The following is a 25,000-nucleotide window of genomic DNA, read 5'->3' on the forward strand; positions in this document are numbered from 1 at the left end:
ATCTTCACCTGTGACACATTGCGGGATTTGTCGAGTGCACCCTCAGCAAGTCTGCCAGTAACAGCAAGCTGAGGGGTGGTTAATTTGGTGGAGAGAAGGGATATTATCCAGGGACACCTGGACAGGTTTGAGGAGTGGGCACACATGAACCTTAGAAGTTCAGTAAAACAGCATGAATTCCTGCACCCGGGTCAGAGCAGTCCCCAGTACAAAACAGACTGGAGGCTAAAGGGTTTGGGAGCAGCCCTGGGGCTATCCCCATAGAAGGACCTGGGGATAGTGGTGGATGAAAAAATGGGCATGAGCTGGAAATGTGCGCTTGCCACCCAGAAAGCCAACTGTATCCTAAGCTGCATAAAAAGAAGCATGCTTAGCAGGTTAGAGAAGTGATTCGCCTCCGTACCCTGCCCTGTACTCTGCTCTCATGAGGTCCTGCCTGGAGGGGTCCCCAGGACACGACAGACATGGACCTGTTAGAGCAGGTCCAGAGAAACAGTCACAGGAGTGGGACACTTCTCCTGTGAAGAAAGGTTGAGAGGGTTGGGGTTGTTCAGCCTGGAGAGGAGAAGGCTCCAGGAGACCTTTCAATAGTTAAGGAGGTGTATAAAAATTTGGGGACTTTCTACCAAGGCCTGTAGTGACAGAAAAAAGAGCAACATTTGTAAACTTGAGGAGGGTAGGTTGACATCAGATATAAGGAAAAAATATTTTACATGAGGATGGTGAGACACTGAAATAGATTGTCCAGAGAAGCTGTGGATGCCCATCCCTGAAAGTTTTCAAAATCAGGTTGGATGGGGTTTTCATCAATTCAATGAAGGATATCCCTGCTCATGGCAGGGAGGGTGGAGTAGATGATCCTTTCTGTTCCAAACCATTCCATGATTCATTGCTATGTTTTTGTTTCCATGCTTAAGAAGTTCTGACTACAGAACTTTTTTCCCAAATGCATTCAATTCCTTTAAGGGTGGTGTCCAGGTTGCTTTATTGCACTTCAGTGGTTGGAGTGCAATAAAGTATAAACTGTATAAATGGAGAGAATAACAAGAAATAGCTATTAAAAATACACTACACATTAAAATATTAGTTTCTCTGGTATTGTAATTTTTTAGTGTTGAGGACTGCATTTTTGCAAGGACAGTTCAAAGATTAACTTGATAACTAATCTGTGGAAGGATTAATATCTTAAAGGACTAATCATGAATAAAAAATTTCATTTTTTTCAACTATTTTTTCTTACAGATTAACACTAAATCAAGACTAAAAATCAAGCAATTCAGATGTCCACACAGAAATTAATTTCATAGGCTGCTCTGCCAGAAGCTTAAGAAATCTTTCTAAATCTTAGAAAACACTGCCATACAAGCATCTCTTTCTGGAAGTGTAAATACAAGGAATAACACATCAGCTTGTGAAACCAACATTTCTCTCAACTCTAGATTTTTTTTTTTTTTCAAAATCAAAGGTTGAATGGCAAAGGTCAGGCATGTTGGTTAGAGATGTAAAGGATCTTACATTTACAGTTTTTTATATGTGTTCTGAGGAAGCAACTATACAAGATATGTATGAAAACCAAAAAGCTTTCTTTTTCTTTTCCATAAGCAAAAAAAGATTTGAAGATTTGTGCATATACAGACAGAAATGTATTTAAATGTGACTACTTGCAATATTTTGTACTACTATTCTGTTGCACAATAGGAGCATTGTGCTAAGAGCAAATTCCCATGTGAAGTACTGAGTATTTAAACATAAATTCTGAATAAATATTTCTGTATTACATGACTTCTTATGAAGAGATATGCTACTCAAATCCTAAAACATGTCATAGCTTAGTGATTTTGGACTTGTGATCAGAACTTTCAGATCTACTATATAGTTTAGTTGTAATCTGTATTTTAGGAAAGTTTAGCATCATTTCTTGATGAATCAATTCTGTTCAGAACTAGTCAATTTTTTTTATTAATGACAATAAAGACATAATGAAGGACAGTGTTATTAATTTCATAGATGTCAACAGCTTGAGAAACCCCTGGTAGAGGATTAGGGAAAAAAAACCCTGTTGCATGATGAAAGGCTGAAAAATGGATGTCTTAGGGTATAGAAGGAGCAACTGGTCAGATGCTAGAGTTAAAAATTAGTACAGACAGTGAAGCACTGAACCAGGTTTTCTGGGGAGGTCTAGAGTCCCCATCTTTTTTGGCCTTTCCCAAATCATCCTTGGAGTTAGGCACACATCTGTGAGAACTATGTTAAATCCCTGCTAATTATTTGGGATAATAAAGAGATTATGGAGATATCTCTTAGCAAGAACAACTATGACACCACTTCCAAATATCCTTATCAAAATGCCTGTCTCCTTTGAATAAGTGCTGGCAAAATATACCTGTACTTGAGCTCAGGGTGACAATGCAAGGTTACAAACAGAAAGCAAGGAGATGCATGAAGCAGGAGCTAAAAAAAAAAAAAAAAAAAAAAAAAGGCTATGCTAAATTATTTCAAAGAACTTTTTGGTAAAGATATAAACAAATGAACATCCTTATTTCCATGGATTGCCTTCTTTACAATTGATGGATCTACAATTAGAAAAAAGACTTTTCCTTTACCCCAGCACTTTCAAAATAGTACTCTCTGTGAGAGATGTTTTTAATATAAAAGAGGGATTCTAATATCTTGCAGATCTGCCTACTCATCTCAATACATTGCTTTTTCTTTGCTCATAGATTTTAGAACATGAAGTTCATTTTTCTCTGTGTCTGCCTCAAACATTCACTCTTCTGCTTGCTTTACAGCTTCACATGAAGCTTCTCTCAGTCCTTGCAACTAACTGGCAAATTACAACTGCATACTGTATCCTTAAAGAAAACACCATTTCTAACATTTAACTGGAATTACTGCCAGGAGACAGGTAACAGTTCCTGGACACATACAAAGGCCTTAGGAAGACTGTAAGCTTTTGGAGAAGAGCTTTGTGATTTCAGAGGAAAAAGAAAGCTAGCAGGACAGGCAGCTGAGAGATAAACATCTACTAGAAAGGAATGTGTGAAGTAACTTTCAAATATTTAAGGATGAAGCCAAATTGTCAAAGCCTGCAATAACTCATCTGATACGAAGTGAATTTGTCTTCTGAATTTTTCAGAAGATAAGCTTGATCCTACCTTGGGAAATTGTGTTTAGTACGACAGTTATGAAAATCCTGCTAAAATCTAGACACCAGCAACAAAACAAGTGTTACATTCAACTTCTAAACATTAGAACATGTGCTATTGCTGACAAGAAAACAACCAGATCGTATAACCAAGTACATGATTTCTTAATGAAATTGAGTTGAGCTGGTGTCAACAAGGAGAAAATATACTTGATACAATATTCTCAATTATGAATAGCACATTTTCTACAGTGGATGCACTTCACATCAACTTTAATGTAAGGGGATACTGAATAAAGCAAAACAGCAGTGAGAACTCAGGACAAGGAAATAAAAATAATTACAACAATTTTCAGATTTTTTTAATAAAATAGTACTCATTCTAAGCTTTGAATAAAAGATTTAATTTTTCTTTGGAAAACATATGAAAGCAGACAATGACTTTTATAACCGCCAGCATTGTGTTACTACAGTAATCCTTTTCTTCTTCCAAACAAGAGATTTAACAATTTAAGTCTCTCTGTATATCTTTCATGCAATGCTATAGAAGGAAAAAAAAAAAAAAAAAGAATTAGTTCATTAGTTCAATTCTCATTTGTATATATGAAAAAGAAAAAAAAAAAAAAGCAGGAAGTTCAGTGATTAATTCGGAAAGCTGCCAAGAAAATTCCAAGATTCAACCCCTCTAGGATTCCCAGTGAACAAACTCCACAGTTCAGATCTGGGTCATCTAAACATTGTTGCCCATATCCACCTAAAAATCTTTCATGTTCTGCTAAAATCATTTAAGAGAAAGTGCTGTGGGACATCATGACAGAGAGATTTGGGCAGTTAAATCAATGTAATGACTCGTAGGGAAAATACTTTGCATTTGGCTTTGTATTGAAGTGGTGGTAGATGTTGAGAGAGAGAAGCTGCCTAGGTCAATGTGCTTACTGTGAGCTTTGTAGCCAAGAATATAATTTGCAACAAGTCATGTAATTCTTTTAAGCTCTTCTGGTGCCTTTTTATTCCACTCAGGGGTTGCAATAATAAGTCTAAAATCATGAAAGGATAATCTTTTTGCTGGGTTGCAGCTGTAAGTATTTTGTATTGCTATGGAGACTTAGGCACCTAGTAACACTAGGGAGTTTTTTACTTTGGTATTCAATGGCACAAAGGGCAATAAATTACATCATGTGTTGAAGTCCCTCCCGAGCTTATTTCCTATGAGACTTTAATTTTGATACTATTGACTCATTAGCTTTCCAAGTGACTTCATATAGTAGTGTATAAAGACGATGAATTTTTTAAAACTTAGATGAAGAAAATTTTCCCAGGGGAATCTTTGGGACTGAAAAATTTCTAAGATATATGTGTCATGGCAACCTACATTGATTTTCTTTAAGTTTATGTTTGTCCATTAAACAAATAAAGATTCTTTAAAAATATGAACTAAATAATTAGGTAGCTCTCAAGCAACTTCAATAATTTCCAAAACCTACTGATGTTACATTTGATCCATTCTTCCTCACAATTCTGTAGACACCATAAGCCCACAAACATTACATCTTCAAAACCAATTGGCAAGTCTGCAGATATTCCTTCAGTTGTACTATCTATTCATTATCACTATTCACAATTACTGTGCTCCAGTAATGAAAAGAAAAATACGGAATGCTATCTTTGTGTAATGCAATATCTTTTATAGAACTTCACATTTCCAGTGTAACTTTTAACATCAGACACCTGCATTTTTAATTTATTTTTTGCTTATTACCAACAGGGGCCCTCAATTCTTTTATGTAATGGGCATCCTGCACTACAAGTGCAATTTTTATTCAGCTACACAAAGTGTTCCAGTAAACACTGGGAGAAGATCCACAGCTACAGAATTCTACAAACTGCAGAAGTTTGAAAATATTTGTGTCCAAGCCAACAAGGTGAGCTACTAAGCTCAAATAATTCTGTGGCCAATCTAATTATTTGTGTATGTTTTCATATTTTCATATGTGAAAAGAGTTTAAAATATTTAATTTTATCTGAAGCATTTTTGCTTTCTAAAGACTTTTTTGCATTAAGTATTTTTCAAGTTTAACCTGTTGACTTATTTATGTACAACTTGTATTGCTGTCTCTTTCCTAATAGAGGTGAACTACTATGTCCTTCAGGAAGACCTATCTTGCCAACATAACGATAGATCTGTAGGGTATCCCATGGTAGTTTTGGAAGAAAAGCTTTCTTTTCCATTCCATTATTTCAGATTTAGAATTGTTATATTTATGCTTTGCTAGACAAATGGGGACAAATCCTCAAATCCTAAAATATTTTCATATTATCTAATTCTTACTCTGTCTTTCTACAATTTTATGCTATTATAAATAGTTTATTATTTTTCCTAAGTAGAAGTGAACTGTTTATTGATGTGAATATGTACAGCCACATAGGGAGACACTAATCCAAATACTGAGAAAAGGAAGAAAGTATTAGACAAGTAATTAAATACAAATTCAGTAATGCTACAACTGCCACAGAATCCATTATTATTTCTCCTTGAAGAACACTTCCCCCGTGTATTTATCACATGTAGCAAAATGATGAAGAAGTGGCCTTTTTTCTTGATAAAATAATGCCTATATGCAAATCTCTGGCTTTAAACAAGACAGGAAGGTCCTGTTGTCACATACCCTTCACAGGAAGCTGAGGGTGTGCTACCTCATTTCACCAAGGAGAGAGTGAAGCTACAATACCCTGGTGAAAGAAGATCAGAAATATAATTCTAATCCTATAGAAGCACTGCTCTTCAATGGAGGATGTACTTTATCAACCTGCCAATTTCAAATTACACCTTTACACCCTGGGCCCTGCAAGAGCCATTTTGAGAAAAAAACTGGAAGTAACATCCTTTTATTTTCTGAAATGCAACACTGAAGAACTAAATATACCTTTGAAATATGCTTATTTTCATATTTATCATTCTATCCATCACCAAGGATTTCAAGTCTACCATGGTGGAGTTGGGAGTTGCATTGACTTGGCAATGGAAAGCAGAGGCAAAAAACAGTCCTAGCTAGCAGGCACTGCTGCAGATGCTGTCAGGAGATAAAAGTTCACAGGAATAGTTAATCAGGCCACTAAAGTTTGTCTTTAGCTCATCACTTGAGGAGATGGCATAAGATGGAATTAATGATCAATGGTCACAAAGTGCCTCTGGCACATCAAGCAAGGTAGGAGCAAGAATGAATGAGTTTGTGTAAGTCAACTACTGCTTTTACAACCTCTAAACTAGACTTTCCTATTTATAATATCTGTTGATAAAATTTTAGCAGTCAGTGCAGAAGCAGCTAATGCTCTTCATGCCCTCCTTTTGACGACACTAGAATAAAAGGGAGGTGAGTCCCTTGGGGCAGAAGTAAAGAAAAATAATAATCACAAACTACATAATTACTGAGTGTATAAAACTGGTCTTGCAAGCACAACTTTTCTTTTTTTGATAAATTAAAAAATATGTAGACTCAGTTATTGCTGCATCTAAGATCCATCCCTTCTGTTAGCACCTGGTATGACTTTACTAATATCTGTAAAACAAAAACCAGAGCATCTTTCTTCTTATGCCTGATTGCTAAAATTGCTACATTGCTTCTGCTCACTCTTTCAGTGGTTCTGTTTTAAGAAAACACACTCTAGGATCACTGGATAATGCAGGTTAAGGGCTCTAGAATATCTCTAGGTGAACCCACTGCCTAAAGAAGGCACAGCTAGAAGGTCACAACAGATTGGTTGGAATTTTATCAGGTCAGGTTTGTAAAACCTTAGAGGATATGGACTATACAATTTGCTTGTCAAGAGCCCCATCCACTGTCTAACTGTCCTCATGAGGAAAGAGGATATATATCCATATTTCTTTATGTCCAGTCTGAAACATTCATTTTAACTTATGCCCTCTCTTTCATTCTACCACCAAAGTAAAGATCCTTCTTGCTTATCCTCCTGTGGGTACTGAGAGTCAGGTTCCCTCAAAGTCCCCTCTTCTCCAGGGCTGATCTAGTTCAGCTTTCTCTGGCTTTCCCCAGAGGGCAACTGCTTCTTTTTCTGACCATGTGGGTAGTCTTTTGCTGAACTCACCCCAGTTTACTGACATAATTCTTAAATTTGAGATGCCAAAACTGGGGATTTTCCATATGAGATTATATGGGGATTTTCCTTCCTTGATGCAAGGCACAGAATTTCATAAAGTTCCTCTTGGTTGAGTCCTTCAGCCCATCCAGGTCCTCTGAATGGTCATCTTACCCTTATTCATATTGACTGTTTCCCTAATTGGATATATTCTGCAAACATAAGGAGAAAGAGTTCCATCCTATAGGACATCAAATAAGACGTAAACCAGGACAGATCCCAGCATATTCTTACATTCCAGGAGAAATCAGAGAATACGTAGGTATTGCAAATGCAAGACCAGAGTAAAAGTCAAGAACAATTAATAAATGGATGTGAAGATCTAGCATGAAAATAGCAGAGGAAAGCTACTCTGTATATGAGTGCCTATGTATGTCTAGTATCAGAGGGGAATGGGACAGCAGGAAGATACCCATTATTACCTGAAAATCTGAACTAAGAGAAAACATAGTGGTATTTTAAAGAGAGAAATATGCCACAAACTATACAGGGTGTCTGGAAAGGAAGTACTAAGAGGGCTATTTAATGAAGAAAAAGGAAAACAAATAAAAAGAAGGAAAAAAAGGGTGATTTTATCTATACCTTTTGGGGTTTAGGGTTTTAGATAGCAGAAAATATTAAGACATTACACTTATATTAACAGGCAAAATGAAACCCAAGCCTTTTTAAAAAACACTTATAAACTTATTGGTTAACAGGGCATATCCAATTAGTCCTGATAAAACTGAGAAAATATTTCTTGCTTGTATTTGCATGGATAAAACTGTTCTGGATTTCAACAGTAGTGATTTTGCTAATGTTATAAACTAGTAAGAGTGTAAAAAGTTTCAAAGACCTAATAAAAAGATTTCAGATCTGAGAGAACTCCTTGTCTTATTTAGAAAAAAATAAAAAAAAAAAAAAAAGGAAAACAAAGATGAAAATATTTTGTAATTGAGAAATGGAACTGTAAGAAGTTACAAGAAATATCAGACGGACATTAGGAATGATTCAGAGTGACTGAAAGCAGAATAAGAAATGAGGGAAAGCCAAAGACATTAAGACAAAGACTTTCTTTGGATGAACTCTAGATCTTATTTAAATCAATGGCAAAATTTCCCTTGACTTCATTAGGGCCACAATTTCACTTCTGAAGTTTATTCACTGAAGATGTAAGTAAAATACGTAATACATCTGACAGAATGCTTGGGGCAAAGGGGGAATAAATGTGAAACACAAATTTTTCTACCATGAATGAGGTGGAATAGCAAGTATATCTAAGACCAGTAATTTTACTTGCTCTATGAGCCTTTTAAGAATAATGCTGCAGTAAATAAGGAGAGCATATGGGCATATTTAAATTTGCAAATTCCTGTGAGAAACTTCCAAAAATCCAATTCATACTAAAAGTAGACACAAAGATTTGTCAGTAATAAAAGTAATTCGATGAAGAACAAAAGATTATATCACAACACAGAGGTAGGTTAACAGCAAATCTCTAAGATCCTACATTTGATTTCTATTTTGAACGGAATTATGAATAGCCCTGAAGATATAAACAGAGATAACAACATAATATATACATATAGATTAGGTATATGTGAAATTAAATGTGAAAAAAAACCCCAAAGCTGACAATTCATGGCAAAATCAATTTACTGCTGACAAATAAAAGAAAGAAAATAAACTATCAATATACATCCATCTACTATAACCACTTGGGAAATATATTATGAATTTTTCAATGGTGCTTCTGATTGAGGAGTCAAAACCCAGTATGCTACACTAACTAGGAGAAAATAATGACAACCATAATTATATAAAAAATGTTTATGCATTTGTAAGTAGGCCCTCACTTCAACTTCTATAATCAATGTACCTGGCTACCCTTTAGCTATTGTTCATCCCAAAAACCATATAGAAGAATCCAGGAAAGATCAACAGAAGTGACCTATGGCATTGGAAACATACCTGTGGGAGGAAACTTTGAATCAATTTAATTTAGCAGCTTCTGAAGTCAGCATAAGAGTAAAGGCTTGGAGATACACATAATAGTGAGATACTAAAAATATGGAAACATGGAAAAAAGGACACATTCACCTTTGCCTTAAACTTAAGGGTTTAATATTTATTTAATTTAATATGGTAGATTTATAATAATTTTATCCTTATAGTTATCACACTACTAATTTATTATAAAAATAAAAAGGCATAATGCAGCTGCGAAAGAGAAGTTTCTAAAATCCTCAGTGTATTACACAGTTAATGAGCTCTGATTTTCAAAATTATTATATATTTAAATCCTATTAAAAATATTAAGTATTCAGTAATTCCAAGATGCCATCTATCATTAATCTAAAGGAAAAAATGTTTTAACACATGTTGACCTTCACACTGCAGAAGCCAGCTAGCCATTAATTCATGGACACTAGGAGCAAGCCTCTCATTTTTCCTTTCTATAGCATATGCAGTTCCCAACTCAGGGATGACTTATCTGCTTATCTACACATATACAAATACATTTGATCCTGAAGAGGCTGGAGTTGGTACTTGGTGCTTCCTGCCCTATCAGTTTGGGCCAGCCCGAGCACATATCATTATCAATTGGTTCTCCTCAAATTCGGGACAGTTAAAACAGAGCTTCTTTTTGAAGGAAGGTTTGAAAATGGCCATTGGTGGCATACCAAAAGCAAAAGGAAAATGTGCAAAACAAGTTTTTGAAGAATTTCAACTTTATAGTAAGGAGTCTGAATGGAAAAAATATTGAAAATAATTTTAAAAAATCCCCAACAAACAAACATGTTCTCTTCTTTCTTTTAGCCTACTACAAAGAAATAAGCATTGTATAGAAAAATTTCTAGAGTATAAATTGACAGATTTTACAATGTTATTTTCCTTTAACAAAACAAAAGATTTCATTGATTAAAAATAGGCAGTGAAAACATACAGAGGATTTTCTTATATTATGAAACTTATAATTAAATTGAGCAGGTCTTGGTGTTTTGTCTATTGTTTGGAGTTCTCTATTATTTTTAGACTAGGCAAGAAAAGGCAAAGACTATAAATACAGATACCCCATTTACACTAATATATTAAATTTTGAACATAGATAAAGACATCTTTCTGAAAAACTGGCATATTAATAATACATTTTCTTTAAATATCATATGAGACTTAAAGCTCACCTACAATTAGCCCTTTGTACAGGATCAAAATTTTTAAGAATCAAGTTCTGACTAAGAAGATGACATTAACATAGTTTTTCTGATTCTAGCAACTCTTACTAAAATTCCCATCCTTGACATCTGCTTGCTCCCTTTGGTGTCTAAATAAATGTATTTTCTCTGTGATAGAACCACAAGAAAGTAGAAACTTGACTGGAAATTAGCTTAGGGCACAGGTCTCTAAAGTCTTTCAACCCATCAACTGCATCTAGTTCAAACGTCTAAAGTTAACATGCTAAACAAAGAAAAGTATTAGGGAAAAAGAGCACAGAAGTTTTTAAGGCGAAATTTCAAAGCAAAATGACAAAGTACTAGAGATTTTAGTGTGAATATTTTTGGGGTTATTGAAGAACTATAAAAAATAGTAAGCCTAGAAACAATAAAGTTCAAGACAAGAGGCTGTGGGTCTGGCATGCTCTGTAGTGACTAATGGTTGGGAAGTTTTAAAAATTGTACCAGTTACACAGAAACTTAGCAGCAGCAATTAAGTACCTCAGTGTTGTTTGTGGGTTAGAACTGATAAATATTCTCTGTGCAAAATCTGGAAAGCTATTCAATGATCCTGGAAAAGCTGAGGGAGAAATTGGACTGTGCTATATGTAGGAGTTGTACATTTTACTATAAATGCATGCTATATAATATAGTTTTTCTATTTCTGCTGAAAACTTTTACATCAATAAAACTCTTGGGAAACAGAGATAATTAGATAAATATTATAAATATTATTTGCCTTGAGGGAACAACTCCCTCAAGGGTGCTGACAGCTCCTCCAGGTTAAGTGTCATTTGCAAACTCACTTAGTATCCCTTTCAGTCCTGAATCCAAGTCATTCATGAGGATGTTGAAGAGCACAGGAACAAGGATGGAGCCCTGAGGACAGGTCACCAGTCTGATGTCACTCCATTCACTGTAACCCTTTTTGCCAAACCCAAGAGCCAGTTGCTCACCCATCACATAAAGTCATTATCCAGCTGCGTGCTGGACATTTTGTCCAGAAGGATCCTGTGAAAGACAGTACTAAAAACTTAACTGAAGACCAAAAAGATCACATCTACTGGCCTTCCTAGATCATATAGGTGGGTTATCTTGTCATAGAAGGAAATCAGGTTTGACAACCTGACCTTCCCACTCATGAAGCTGTGCTGGCTGTGACCAGTGATTGTATTGTCCTCCTCTTTTTTCCTCAATACTTCCCAGAATAAGGCCTTCCATGATTTTGCCAGACACTGAATTGAGACCAACAGGCCTGTAGTTTCCAAGATCCTCCTTCTTGTCTTTCTTGGAAACTGGGACAACATTCACCAGTTTCCAGTCAGCTGGGACCTCTCTGGATTCCCAAGACTGCTGGCCTAGCTTAGTCTACTAGAACAAGCCTGGAGAAATGCCAGCTCTTCAGTGGTGGTTGTTTTTGCTGATAGCAGTATTTAATAAGTAGAACCAGACACCACCCTTAACACAGTCAAACTGGCCTGTTAAGGACCTTCTGCACTACCCTTGCTGATATTTCTCATATTTGCTGAATTTTATGCTCACTATGTATTTTTCTGTAGGGCCAACTTTCAATTTGATCTTAAAAATAAGAGTCTTTACAAGAATTTTGCAATTATAGCTGTTACAAATTAGAAAATAAATGGATATGGACAATTCAGCTATCTTTGTAAAACATGGCATACATTAAAAAGCCCCTATGTTTTCAAGATTTATAATACAGATAAAAGGAAACAGGGTTAGAGGAACTTCAAGAGATCGTAAAGTCTCTTAATTTACTTTCCCTACCCCAAGTAGGATCATTTATGGTTAAATCACTTCTGACCACTTTAATTTATTCTTAGAAGCTTCCAGTATCAGTGGTTCGAAAGAATTTCTGTGCTGGTACATATATCTGCACTTTACTATCCTAAATTCAAAAAGGTGGGGATTTTTTTCTGGTATCTATCCAAACTGTTCTTGCCAAAATACCAATCAATTATTTCTTGTCCCATTCCTAATAGACAAGTTCTTTCCCATCTTCTCTGCACCATGTTCTAAAGGCTGTCATAATTTCCTCGCTTCTCAAAATATCTTGTATTTTTAGTCTTTCCCCATCTTCAGAAAAGACAAATCAGAAGAACCGTGTGGAAGACAGAGCTTACAACACTCTAATTAAATATGCTTTCAACAACCACATACCTTTGTCAGCATATATTTGTCACCAGCTTCTAGTATTAAGAAAGACTGCATCCAGTCATTCTAACTTTTTCCAGAACATTTCACCAAACTGTTAACATCTGAATATTCATATTAACATAGGAATATCATGTCTTTAATTTTTATACTATTGCAGATTTGCCATTTAGATGTGAAGAGCAACATGTCGGATGAATATGCTATATCTGTATCCTTTCTGCAAGAAAACATAAATATAGTCTACCTGCAGACCGAGCTGATCAGGAAATATCTGAGATATCACAGAGCCTACATTAACATATCCTGCCTCTTAACCATGTACTTTGGCCTGTGCTTAACACAGACTTCATTTTCGAAGGGCAGTGTATTCCTGCTGAATGGAATATATACAGTCCAATACAACTGTCAGTAATACATCTATATATATCTAGCTACAAAATAAAAATATATATGGTTTAAACTGTACTTCCAGTAGCTCCAGATAGATACAAATGCATTGTTATTTCTCTCATAATGCTATGATAGTTATAGAAAAAAACTACATGGATGCTAATCTCATGGCATGGCACTGTCACAGGCATGGTTTGCCTCTGCCCTTTATGCACCTATAGCCCACTCAATGGCAACTGTTTTGTGTCAAACCTTTCTCTAAATGAAGTGATGCTGTTCTACAGGCAGACAAAAGTGCAATTAATATACAACTTCTATTTAAACTGCATCTGAAGTTGCATCTGTATCCTTCTCAAAACCCAAGTAGTTCAATTACTACCTAGAGACTGTAAGAGTTTGGGGCAGGGATTTGACAAACTTTTTTGTTTTGCCTTTGTACAGAACTTCCCACAACAGGGCCCCCAATCCATCTATAATAGTTTGTATTAAAATAAACTATAACAGTTTAGCTGAATATAGCTGAAATAAGCTTTTTCCCCACAGGAACAGAGACAAAGAAGAAACACATTATATACAAGTACATCCGGAATTCTTAAAAAAACCTGTTAATACCTATCCACCATAACTAAATCCAAACTGAGTCTTTTTATGGAATGGCTTGTAGACATATGAGGTAAATGGACAGTCTGCTCTATCAAAAACAGTCTGTTTGGTCTACAAAATAAAGATTCAAAGCTCACAGTGTGCTTTCTAGAATACATTTGCAAAACATGAGGAAGAGTAAAAAAGACTCTGTAAACTAAAACACATATCAGTGAAACTAAATTGGAATATATTTAGTCTGGAAATTGGAATATGGCTTATAATCATCAAAGGAATGAAGCTTCACAATTTATTTCAAATTTGAGATGGACTATGATGATTTTAGGAGAGGAATTGTAATAAATGATTGCCCATACCATGACTTTTATCTCCTCTGTTCTTAGAGTAAGAGGAGATAAAAGCTCAGAGGTCCTTTTTTTCAGCTGCGATGTCTGATAATGCCAAATTTGCAAGGAATGAAGGGAAGGAGGAAAAACATGAAGAGAAATAAAAATCAATTTTGGGGGAAGTCCCTTATTACCCGGACTGCTACTATCATAGCACAATACTGCATCAAATAAACATATCCCCTTATCCATCTCAATCAGAAGCTTATTAAAGTCTTCAAAAAGCATCAGTGGAGTGGTCACAATCACACAAAGATTCTGCAACATCATTAAATCCTTTGCAATGGGTACAGTGGAACAATGAACTTGGTAAAATCTTGGTATAGGAGGGAGACTACTGGATACGTTCAGCCTAATTCAAGATACACTTTTAATGTTGTTCCTTATTTGGAGAAAACCACCTGAATACTTACAGTTTTAACCCTGACAGAAATTACATTAGGGTTGTACCAGACATATGCATTCCCAGCACTGACCTAAATCAAAGGATTTTGTTAGATGCAACTGCACTTCACCAGAAGATTGGGAACTTTGCTTTTGCATATGGACTTTACCAGGTACAACCACATCCTTAGCTATCTTGAGATTTAGTCATTTTACCATGACCTACACATGGGGTTTCACATGAGATGAAGTCTTTCTATAAAGCCTTAAAAAAAAAAAACAACAACCCTGAATTGGAATTTTTAGTCTTTTAAAATGTGTATAGTCCCTTGTTTTCTATTAATTCTTAAGATTAAACAATACTCAAATAATACTTTCTCAGCACAATGTCTTACATTTTTCAAGGAATGCTTGGATTTATGGATCAGAATTCAAACTACTGGTGTGTTATCAATTGGATGTAATTGTATGTTTTTATTTGACATTTTATGTGAGATAAGTAAGTTTAAAGACACATTTTGGACACATTTATTTAGGAAATAGTATGTAGAGATTCCACTTTCAAAAATTTTGACTTATAATATTAGTTACTTAAAAAACAAATGCAGTCATCAATAGTGGATAAAATTTGTTACTGTCTGTGCAGTTTTAAAAATACACTTTAACAGCAGTGTCATCTGAGTTTTTGCAATGTGCAAAGACAGAACTCTCATGAACTAATTTTAAGAGCTACACAAGCACATTGCAGAGAAATTTAGTTGTGTAATGTCAAATAAACTTTTAACATCTGCAACAACACTTAGGATGATGCCTTTTCTTATACAGACCTTTTATGTGAAAAACAGAAGTACCTTGCCCATAGACTGAGAATTTATGATAGCAGTACCACAAAGTTTTCAACAAGACAGCTTCCAAAAAGATTCGGAAATCCCACAGGAGCCTACAACTTCTACAAGTCATGCTATGGGGATCTGACTCTTTTCAGCTGAAGGCACTGTATCTCTGGAGTGATCTTTTTGTTAAGAGCATTGGGAATGTACTCTAGAATTGCAACAACTGGGGCTGGGATAATGTAAAAAAGAAATAGCAACTTCTGATCAAAAGTAAGATATGTAACATTTAAGAATGATAAAGAACTGGACCATAAGGGTTGGAAAAGAAGTACATTGATGAACAGAAGCAAACAAAGAGGACAAATGGACTCAAAAGTAATGTAAAATAAAATTTTAAGAAGAATATAAATATTTAGGAAAACATTCAAGTGAAAAGTTGTTTCAATGGGAATGATGAAAAATATTATTAATCAAAACTTCATTGCTTATTTTTCCATTATTGTCTACAGGTAAATAGCTCTGTACAAAAGCCAAAATTATTTCGCTGCATATTCTCACAACAGAACTTTCAGTGGGAATATGCTCTGACAAAAGCTATAACCTTTAAGGTCCCATTTCCTAGCTGTTCCTTTTTTCATATAAAAATAAAAGTCAATTGTTGTCACAAAGTCTCTTTGCCCATTATCAACCTTATGTTAGATTTATGAATAAAAATGTGTGAAATTAAATTATACAGGCATTAAAATATCATGTGATTAGGTGAAACGTTTTTGATGAACAAGGGTACCCAGAAATACTGCAATTGCCACCACATTCATCTGCTCAATTACATGCTTCTCACCTATTTAATAATGCTTGTTACATCCCTGTTAATTGATGTGTTTCGGGAGTTTATTTTCTTATACACTATGTCAAGTCTTATACAATGAACATGAGTCTTGGATCATAGCAGTCCCCTAGAACAGAACAAGCCTCCAAGGTAAATGCAAAGAGATCATGAAATGGGACAATGAAACGATAAAAAAAAAAAAAAAAAAAAAAAGGGAAGAAGGAAAGACAGGGGATTGGAACATTATAACATTATGAAGTTAAAGAAACAAGGGAATGAAAGGGATTAAAACCGGAATGATAGGTAACCTACTGTAAGTGGTGTGAAAGCTTAACAGTGGGGGACTGGAATAATCAGATATGGGAACGACCTGACAATGGAATGCTTTCAAACTGAAGCACCTCAAAAGTAAATGAGAGCAGAATAATCATATTTGCCTCTGGGAATAAAATTTAAAGATAAAAAAGTTTGAAAAAAAATAACAAGTTTGATGATTATGCAGATAGAACTGCAGAGAGAAATGATCCAGTCAGGGCAAGAGTGAGAAAAGGTAAAGAAGTAGGGTTGGGAATGACAGGAGAATAAAAAGAAAAGGTGACTGAAACCATAGATGCTTGGAACTCACTTTTTCCACACAAAATCGAAGACGAAGGACTACACTGCATAAGATTTTTTTCCTTATTTTTTGACTATTACTCTTGCTCATGTGGACAAAAGTTATCCTTTCTCAGAGCAAGCCACCATAACATTTTCTAGAAACAGCTTTAAAGATCATGGAATATATGTGTGTCCTGACTTTTGGCTTCAAACAATTCCTGTCTTAGGGAGTACAGCACTACAAAAAAAGACTCATAGGAGATGATGTATGAACTCACTTTTTGAGAAGCAACTCTAAAACCTTATTTCTTGTTTTCGCTTTTCTAAAAAAGCTGTCAACAACTAAAATTCTAAAAATCAGAATGGCATTAACTCCAGGGTTCTGGATCTGCTATTAGGAACTAGATTATTTCAGTAAGTCAGCTGAGCATGAGTTTAGTTGCATTGTCAGTCTGCATCCTCACAGAATGAGCAGGGAGACAACCATGATGACAAGCCCCTTCCTCAAAATCTCACTAGAGGGATATCTGTTTACCCTATCACCTTTTCTCACTCCTTCCATTCCTTGTTTAATGAGCTGCAGTGAATTTTAAAAGAATGGCATAATCACCCCATTGTTTCCTATGGTAAGACTACATTTTCTCAGTATGCCATTTTCCTTGTTTTCTCATGACGAATTTCAACTGCTATGAAGAATTTTGCAGATTAAAATTGTACCTTTCCCCTGCCAGGATTACACAATGAAGTGGCATTTTGCATGATGCATTTGCCATGACCATGGGGCCAAGTGATGTGCTAAATATTCTGGTGATAAAACACCTAGGTCTGTACCAGCTGCAATAATCACTGAAATGTAACCAGTCTAGTACAAATGCAGAGACAAACACCAGAACAATAGCTGAATTTGATTTCCATCCCTTATTTGCCATCCCCAAGAGTGAGAACTCTTGAATGTATAATAGAGACAGGAAAAGTAATAGCACAAAGTTGATTTCATTATGATCCTGGTGTTCATTTAAAAATCCAAATTTATTACTTCTGAGAGAACTGACCTTTAAATCCCACCAAAGCTCTTCAGCAGTATGCTGTCCATTACATACAGGTTAAAAAGAAGATGTATTTTCAGTAATGCATGAACTGTCATTATTGTTCCTAAGCGTCACCTCATGTATCACCCAATGCTGGTGTTCCCACAGGAATACTAAAACTGTTTTTTTCAATGTTTCCCACAACCCAGCTTTAACTACACTTGTTTAGATTTGTTTTCTCTAGTTTAGAATTCTGCATCTATACTCCAAAGGTGTGTACTGTGGAACTTATCATTACATGCATGTACAATTGTTATGCAAGACTAGAAGCACCTAGTTTTACATAAATAATGAATCTTTGTGCATAAAATATCTTCAGTTCTGTTTGTGGCTTTGAAACCTGTTGCTTAGCAGCTCTAACTCACAATAAGTTCAGAGAAGTAGTCCATGTTGAAATAATGAAAGAAGAAACAGTCTTAAGCACTGACATAAAATACAATTACCTGATATTGATTGTTGACAACTGATTCTAGAAGAAATTGAAATTTTGAACAGAACATATATGCCCACAATAAGTAACACATTTTCTCAGTGAAGATTTATGTCAAGGAAGCACTCAGTGCCTACACACCAGGAATCAGATTTGAAGGCCAGTCAAAGACAGAATTTGGATTTAATACTGCTGAAATATAGAAAAAAACCCTAGTACTTAAGATTCCACTACTCTTATGCTGTATCCTGGACTATGGAATTGCCACCTTTCATCAGATAGAGAAAGGAAACAGGGAGGCACACAGAATAAAATTTCAGATGCTTTATTTAATGATTAATATAAGTTACCCCAGCTACCAGGCCATACTGATTACCTACAACTTACTGCAATATTTTAAAGTATTCAAAAAGCATAAAAAATGGAGCAGATTATATTTCATTACCTGAGGCCAAAATTTTGGAGGTGCCCTAAATACACTGGCTGGGACCCACTGAACTTTACAAGCATTGAAGTGTGATACAGTTACTTGAAGTTAGAGACCTCCTGTCTTTCTCTAGTCAATGAACAGAGACTATTTTCTAGTAAGTTGATTTGCCTGCCTGTATTAAGACACCTGGTCACAGATGGGTAAATTAATGACTCTAACTACTCTTATTACTATGCCTCTTCAAAACCAGATGTGAAGTACTAGGTTCATATCCAAGAACTGAAACAATTTCCCCGTTTTCTAACACAGTAGCTCAGGCACTACAATAAAAGAAATCAATGTCTCTGATAATGTTCCAATGCTCAACCACAGATACACTGACTTCTGCACATACACACAAAATGTGCTAAAACCATTAATATGATCATCCCCTAATAAGACAGTTTTTCTATCATTTGGTTTTATCATATTTGATAAAATGACAGTCAGTACAATTTTAACAACCAAATGCCCAACTAAGATGCTTGACTTTGTGACTGGGACTCTTTTTGCATCTCCTGCTGGAATACCAAACAAATGCCTCTCTCTCTGGAAGCTTGTCTAGAATCCAAACTCTGCATTTTCCCAGTTGAATGCCTCTATCTTTAAATTGCACACATCTTGCCTCTTTCCCTAATACCTCACTCCATTGCTCCTGCATGTGTGCACTTACAAGATGGCAGGCAACATTGCTCAGCATATACCTGCTGTTGTGGCTACTGCATTTTCATAGGAATCAGGAGATGGAGGTTTAATCTACTCAGAGATTATTAGAGCCTCCAAATTTATAGGTGAATGCAGTACTTATCACACCTCAAGGACCCTTCTCTAAGGAGAACCACCCACACTTCCTGGATGAACATTCTCAGGAGACTAAAAGTAAGTAGGTGCTTGTGCCAGAAAAAGACTTTTTTTAAACTCGTTTATTACCTATTTTTCACTTTAAAAAAAGAAAAAAGAGATTATATTATCTGTGTGGGCAATGCAAAATGGAAATTGTGTCTTTGTTGTTTGCTATATTGCTCACTTGTTTAACCTCTATTTTTCTTTATCTATACTGTTTTCTCATTTTCTTAGGTAATGCTCTTTAACAAAAAATGAGGGTCCCTGACCAATGTGGCCATGGACGCAAGGAAGAGGTCTCTTATCTTCCTTGATCCTCTGCCTCTCATGCAAACCTCTCTCTACCCTGGCCTTTCCTTGCAGATTTCATTCATTGCCTTTTTCCCCCCACAAAAAAAAAAAAAAGGAAAAATATCACAAGTGAGCTTGCATGTTTTGTCTGATGGCTCTTGGCCTCACAGAAGCCCAGAATTCTTGCACTAAGTTTGCTGCAAGGGATGAATGTGCATATATCCTTTCTCCAGTGGTGTCTCAGGGCATTTACATTCTGTTGCTTCAGTCTGTCAAGAACTGAGCAACACGTCCTCAACAACTTTCAAAGAAGTCAACATAGCAAGTCCCCAAAATGCCGATTTTAACAAATGACATATCATAAAAATGAGAGAGGAAGGCTGAATCTTGAGTTAGGGTGTAACTTAAGGTATTTGCCTTTGTTGTAGGCAAGAATTACTTCAATATGCACTATTTTAGTTATAAACACTGCTATAAATGTAGCCATATCTACATAATCATATGCACGGATATCACAGTTTATCCAGCAGAATGGCAGACAGAACACAGGATATGTAAACAGATCTGCCTAACACTTACAAAACAACTTTAATAGCAAGTGTCATTCTTTTCTGTAAAGTAGCTGTTTTTAACACACATGATCTAACTCTTGTTTGCTCTTTAAAGTTTTATTGTCTTGGCATTTTATACAGGAAGAGAGCATTAGCATACTCAGGAGAACTGCTAAAAGTAAAAGGCCTCAAGCTACCCACTGCATGGTTGATAGCATAAAGCATGGGATATAAAAACTTTTGTCTGATTGCTCACTTTACTTGTTTTAGAGTAGTGTTACTCTCAAGAGCATATATTCATGTTCTTTCTACTTCAAGTTTTATTACTTCTTTTGTATTATTTAATACATCTAAAGACACTTCCAAAAGACAAATTTTTCCATTTTGAAAAAGTAATGGTTCAGAACCTGATAAAATACATGAATGTTCACAGTGTATTATTTTGAAAGGCAAGTAGAATAAATGTGCAATAAAACAATTAAATACATGACAATAAACATTTCTATGTAATCACCAATATATTAACATGCCAAACAAAAGAAGAAAAAAATCAGTAAAATATTTTTCCTAAAAAAAAAGGTCCGATCAAAATGGATTCTTAACACATCAGAGCATAAGTAAAAAAGAGAGTCTGGTCTCAATTACTCTTACTGTTAAATATCCCACTCTAGCAATTAAAATGAACATTTAAAATGTGAAAGAGAAAATGGAATTAAAAAAGGCAAATGAGATCAGCTTTTTAAAACATTAAAAAAAAAAGATATAATTTTCGATACACTTAAAAATCATCTTACAGTAAACTTAAAATAATACTTACATATCACACTGCTAATTATTATATAAATAACCTGGGAAGCAATACCTCCAAGATACATGTTTTACTATTTAGTAAACAAGAAACTGCCATGTTTGACACCACTGATTAAGACCAGGCATTTCTAAAGCTTCAGACACATTTCTGAAATCCACAATACATCAATTTTTAATACTTCCACTCTCTCAGCTCCATTAAAAAGATGGTAGGGGAAAGAATTTAGAGTAATTAATGATATAGTTAGCTGCTAAATATTAATAGGAATCGTAGTCTTGCATAAAATATAACATATAAACCTTGCCAATACCGACGCACCAGTAATTAAACTTGAATACGTAATTACACTGATTTATATGACAGGCAAAAAGTTACACTTTACTGGCTTCTATGTAAACTGTGGGCAACAGTTAAACTTTGCATTTTATGGTTTGTATAAATGGGCAATATCTCTACTACAGTTCATAAATGGTTCGGAGAGTCATAGTTAAAATTACAACTAATTCCAGTGTGAACATTCTGACTATACCTTACAAACCAGGCTCTGAAAATGACCACAGAGATCAGCCTCCCATTATGTTCAGAGCTTGCAAGCAAATTGATGAGGTTTTAAAAAAAAAAAAAAAAAAAGCAAAAAAAGCTTACAGCAATCACTACAAAGTAAATGAAGACTCTTCTATTTAAATGTTTTAATATAAATGTTTGGTTTCAAATATATAGCTCCAGATGTTTCATTTACCACCTTTCAAAGCTCTTTTGAGTTATATTGTGTCTTAGACTAAGGCATTTTTTCCTGAAGGAAAGCTGACTGCACTTACATGTGAGGCTGAGGAGAGCAGCCTGGACTGCTATTTCCATTACTGTCAATGTGATCCAGCGAACCATTGAGATCTTCATGGACTGCCTGCAGTAAGCCACTGGATGCGTTATTTATCAGTCCTGGGTTACTTAGCAATGGTAAACTGCTCTCTGCCAGTGCAGCCTACCAAAATGAAAAGTAAAACCAAAATTATTAGTCCATACATATACATAGCAGTCTTACATGCATGAACGTTCAGAAATACATACACACAGAACAGCTCATTTTGAGTAGTTGTTGAAGTGGTCAGAAGGATTTTGTGCATTTCCAATTATTTTCACATTTTGTATATAACAGCATTTCTACTTTTGGTTTACTATTTCTTTTGCTTAGGTTTCATTACTTTCCATTATTAATTACATTCTGATATTCATGGCACTTTCTAGTTTTACATAATTTTTTGACTTTGAGTTACACTTAACCCCTTTGCCCTTCCACACAATGTATGGCTCCTTTATAATGCAGGCAGCTGCTATACTTTAAAAAATGACCAGAACTTAAATCAAAATAAAAAAGTCCTGACATTTGCCTCTTCTGCATAAAAATTATATATTATAATTAAACTTTAAAGTTTTTGCCATGAGCACCATGTTCCCCAACACTATGATGTGAAATCATTTATGACAGCTTGGATAAATATTAATGCATATCCACATGCATTTGCAAAAGCTTCTATCAATCTAATATTTGCAGCAAAACTGAATGTTCCAGATTTTGCCACAGGGTGTCCTTCTTGCTTCTTCACATCAAAAGTAGCACGAATAAGAACTACTACTTGCAGTGCTAGGTAATACAACTTACTTGGATGATAAACCCAGTTATTTAGAATGACCATCAGGTTCACATAAACATACCAGCTAATTCTATAGCAATGTATAAGCAGAAATAAAATGCATCACACATAAGAAGATAATCAGTGTGTACAAAAAATAATTATTTACTATTTTTTACCTGCAAGCTTGCATTAAGAGCTGCTCCATAGCCTAAGCTGGTGGGTATGTTTTTCACTAACGTTGGGCTTCTGAAAATAAATGATTTTTCAAAGTTTAAAAACAAGCAGACATCCTGTCTGGTTCACTGGGTTAATGGATTGGTTTGTCAGCTCAGAAGACCAGAGTTTAGGAAGGAATAATGAAATGAAGTTGGGAGGGAAGGAACTCAACCTGTTAGAACATTGATTTACTTGCATTAGAAACTCTTGTTATAATAAGGCCCATGTGGAAATTTGCTGCAAGAGCATAAAGGTTCTTATCTCACTGAAAGAATTTAACAGAAATAGCTTTAAAATTTTATAATATCTGTCTCTGCTACATTTGCTACATCTCTCTTGCTTTATTTGGTTTTGGTTTTCTGAACTAACATGGGTATATTGTTACTATGTTACATATAACTACACAAAGGTGTTGAATAAAAAAGATCTTGCTCTTCCCTCACAAGAAAAAAACGTGGCTGCAATAATATATAAATAACTGTATGTGAACAATACAGTGGATCAGTTAGCTTCCAGCAAATCAAACATACCATATATGATATCATATAGCATATAGATTAAATGCTATATGCTAGATAACTATATAATTACATTTTTAAAAAAATTAGTGCAGAGTATGACTCCAGAGGTCATGTGGGTCACTGTCTACAAACAGATGCATTACAGAAATAGAATACCTTCCTGCAAAGAAAAACCTCTGGCTCTTGTCTCTGCACCTTTGGTTTTATCTGAATGGCTTTATCAAAACTAATTATATACTCTCAAGGAATAAAAAGCATCCACAGAACCAGTCATACTGACATGGGATTAATTTGAAAGTAGGGCAGTAAGCATGCCAAAGGTCCTCCTGTGAAGGCTTCTCATGAATACTACCCTCATCAAGAAGATATTTTTGAGGTCAGTACTGTAGTGTATGATACCTATATTGAAAACTGACCTTGAACGATTCCCACTTCTGTCAAAGGTTTACAGTAAAAACAAGTGCATATGAAACTCTTAACACATGAGTAACACATACACACAGGGCTATTTTTAATATATAGTAGGAGAACTTCTGGTAGATGGAATTAAAAAGACAAACATATGGTGAAATAGATAGGAAAAAACAAAACCATTGTCATTTTCCTTGCAGCAAACTGTGTGGGGAAGTCAGGCAGGCAAAGAATGTACAGAAAACAGCATTTACACAAAAATGAAATAACTGTTAGTTCACTGAAGAGAATGCACCAGCATAGCTATTAGCTTGCTATGTATTCTTCACATAAGTGCTCGCTTTGTCTGTCAGGTTGTAGTACACAGAGGACTCACTCAGGTTACAGAATTACAGAACAACTCAGTTGAACAAAACCAAACACCAGCGTACCCTGTTATCTTTTGTGACCTTCTCTTCTGATACTCTACTTCATCCACTGTCCATACTGCTCCTTTAACATTTTCGACTCGAACAAAACACTTGTGCAGGCTAAGATTATGACGCACTGCATTCTAAATCAGACACAAAAGGGAGAAAAGGTAGTAAAATTAATACAATTTAAGAAGGCATTCTATGCAGTATACTTTGCTAATCTTCTTATTCTAAATCATAGTGAAAATCTCAATTTAGTTTAAGTATTAAATTCAAAATATGTATAATATTGTAAACCCTAAACTCACAAATTACTGGAATCTGCAGTTTGAACTTTGTGATAACAGAACCTTCCAAGCTATTTTAATAATAGCTGTGTCAAAACCTTCCTTTCATTGAACTGGTCTAAATTGCAATATCTGTACAAATTACAGTATCTTTGAAAATGCCAGAACAATTAGGTCAGCTCTGTTGTGTCCCTGATCAAGCACTTGGGGATGGTTGAAATGTCCAAAGGAGCCAGTCCTGCTTGAGGTATTAAAATGCTAAAAAGGCTACAGTGACAAGTGTTAATTTTGCACAAAGCTTTATGCAAATAAGCTCAAAGGCATTCTTTTCATCCCTATAATAA

The 25,000-nt window shown here is 35.2% G+C and overlaps 1 protein-coding gene across 11 annotated transcripts in view; it reads right to left on the minus strand.

Annotated features, from left to right (window-relative positions):
• The window catches only part of FOXP2 (forkhead box P2), a 398,909-nt gene that overhangs the window by 8,923 nt on the left and 364,986 nt on the right, over positions 1-25,000 (minus strand). For all 11 annotated transcript variants that reach the window (XM_077783452.1, XM_077783451.1, XM_077783445.1 and 8 more), the window contains 3 exons: positions 24,388-24,509; positions 22,985-23,054; positions 21,993-22,156 (listed from right to left, as the gene is read on the minus strand). In XM_077783452.1, coding sequence (XP_077639578.1) covers positions 21,993-22,156; positions 22,985-23,054; positions 24,388-24,509 — 356 coding nt within the window. The remainder of the gene's footprint in view (positions 1-21,992; positions 22,157-22,984; positions 23,055-24,387; positions 24,510-25,000) is intronic.

This window comes from Lonchura striata, chromosome 5, assembly GCF_046129695.1.
Source record: "Lonchura striata isolate bLonStr1 chromosome 5, bLonStr1.mat, whole genome shotgun sequence".
Lineage (NCBI taxonomy): Eukaryota > Metazoa > Chordata > Aves > Passeriformes > Estrildidae > Lonchura > Lonchura striata.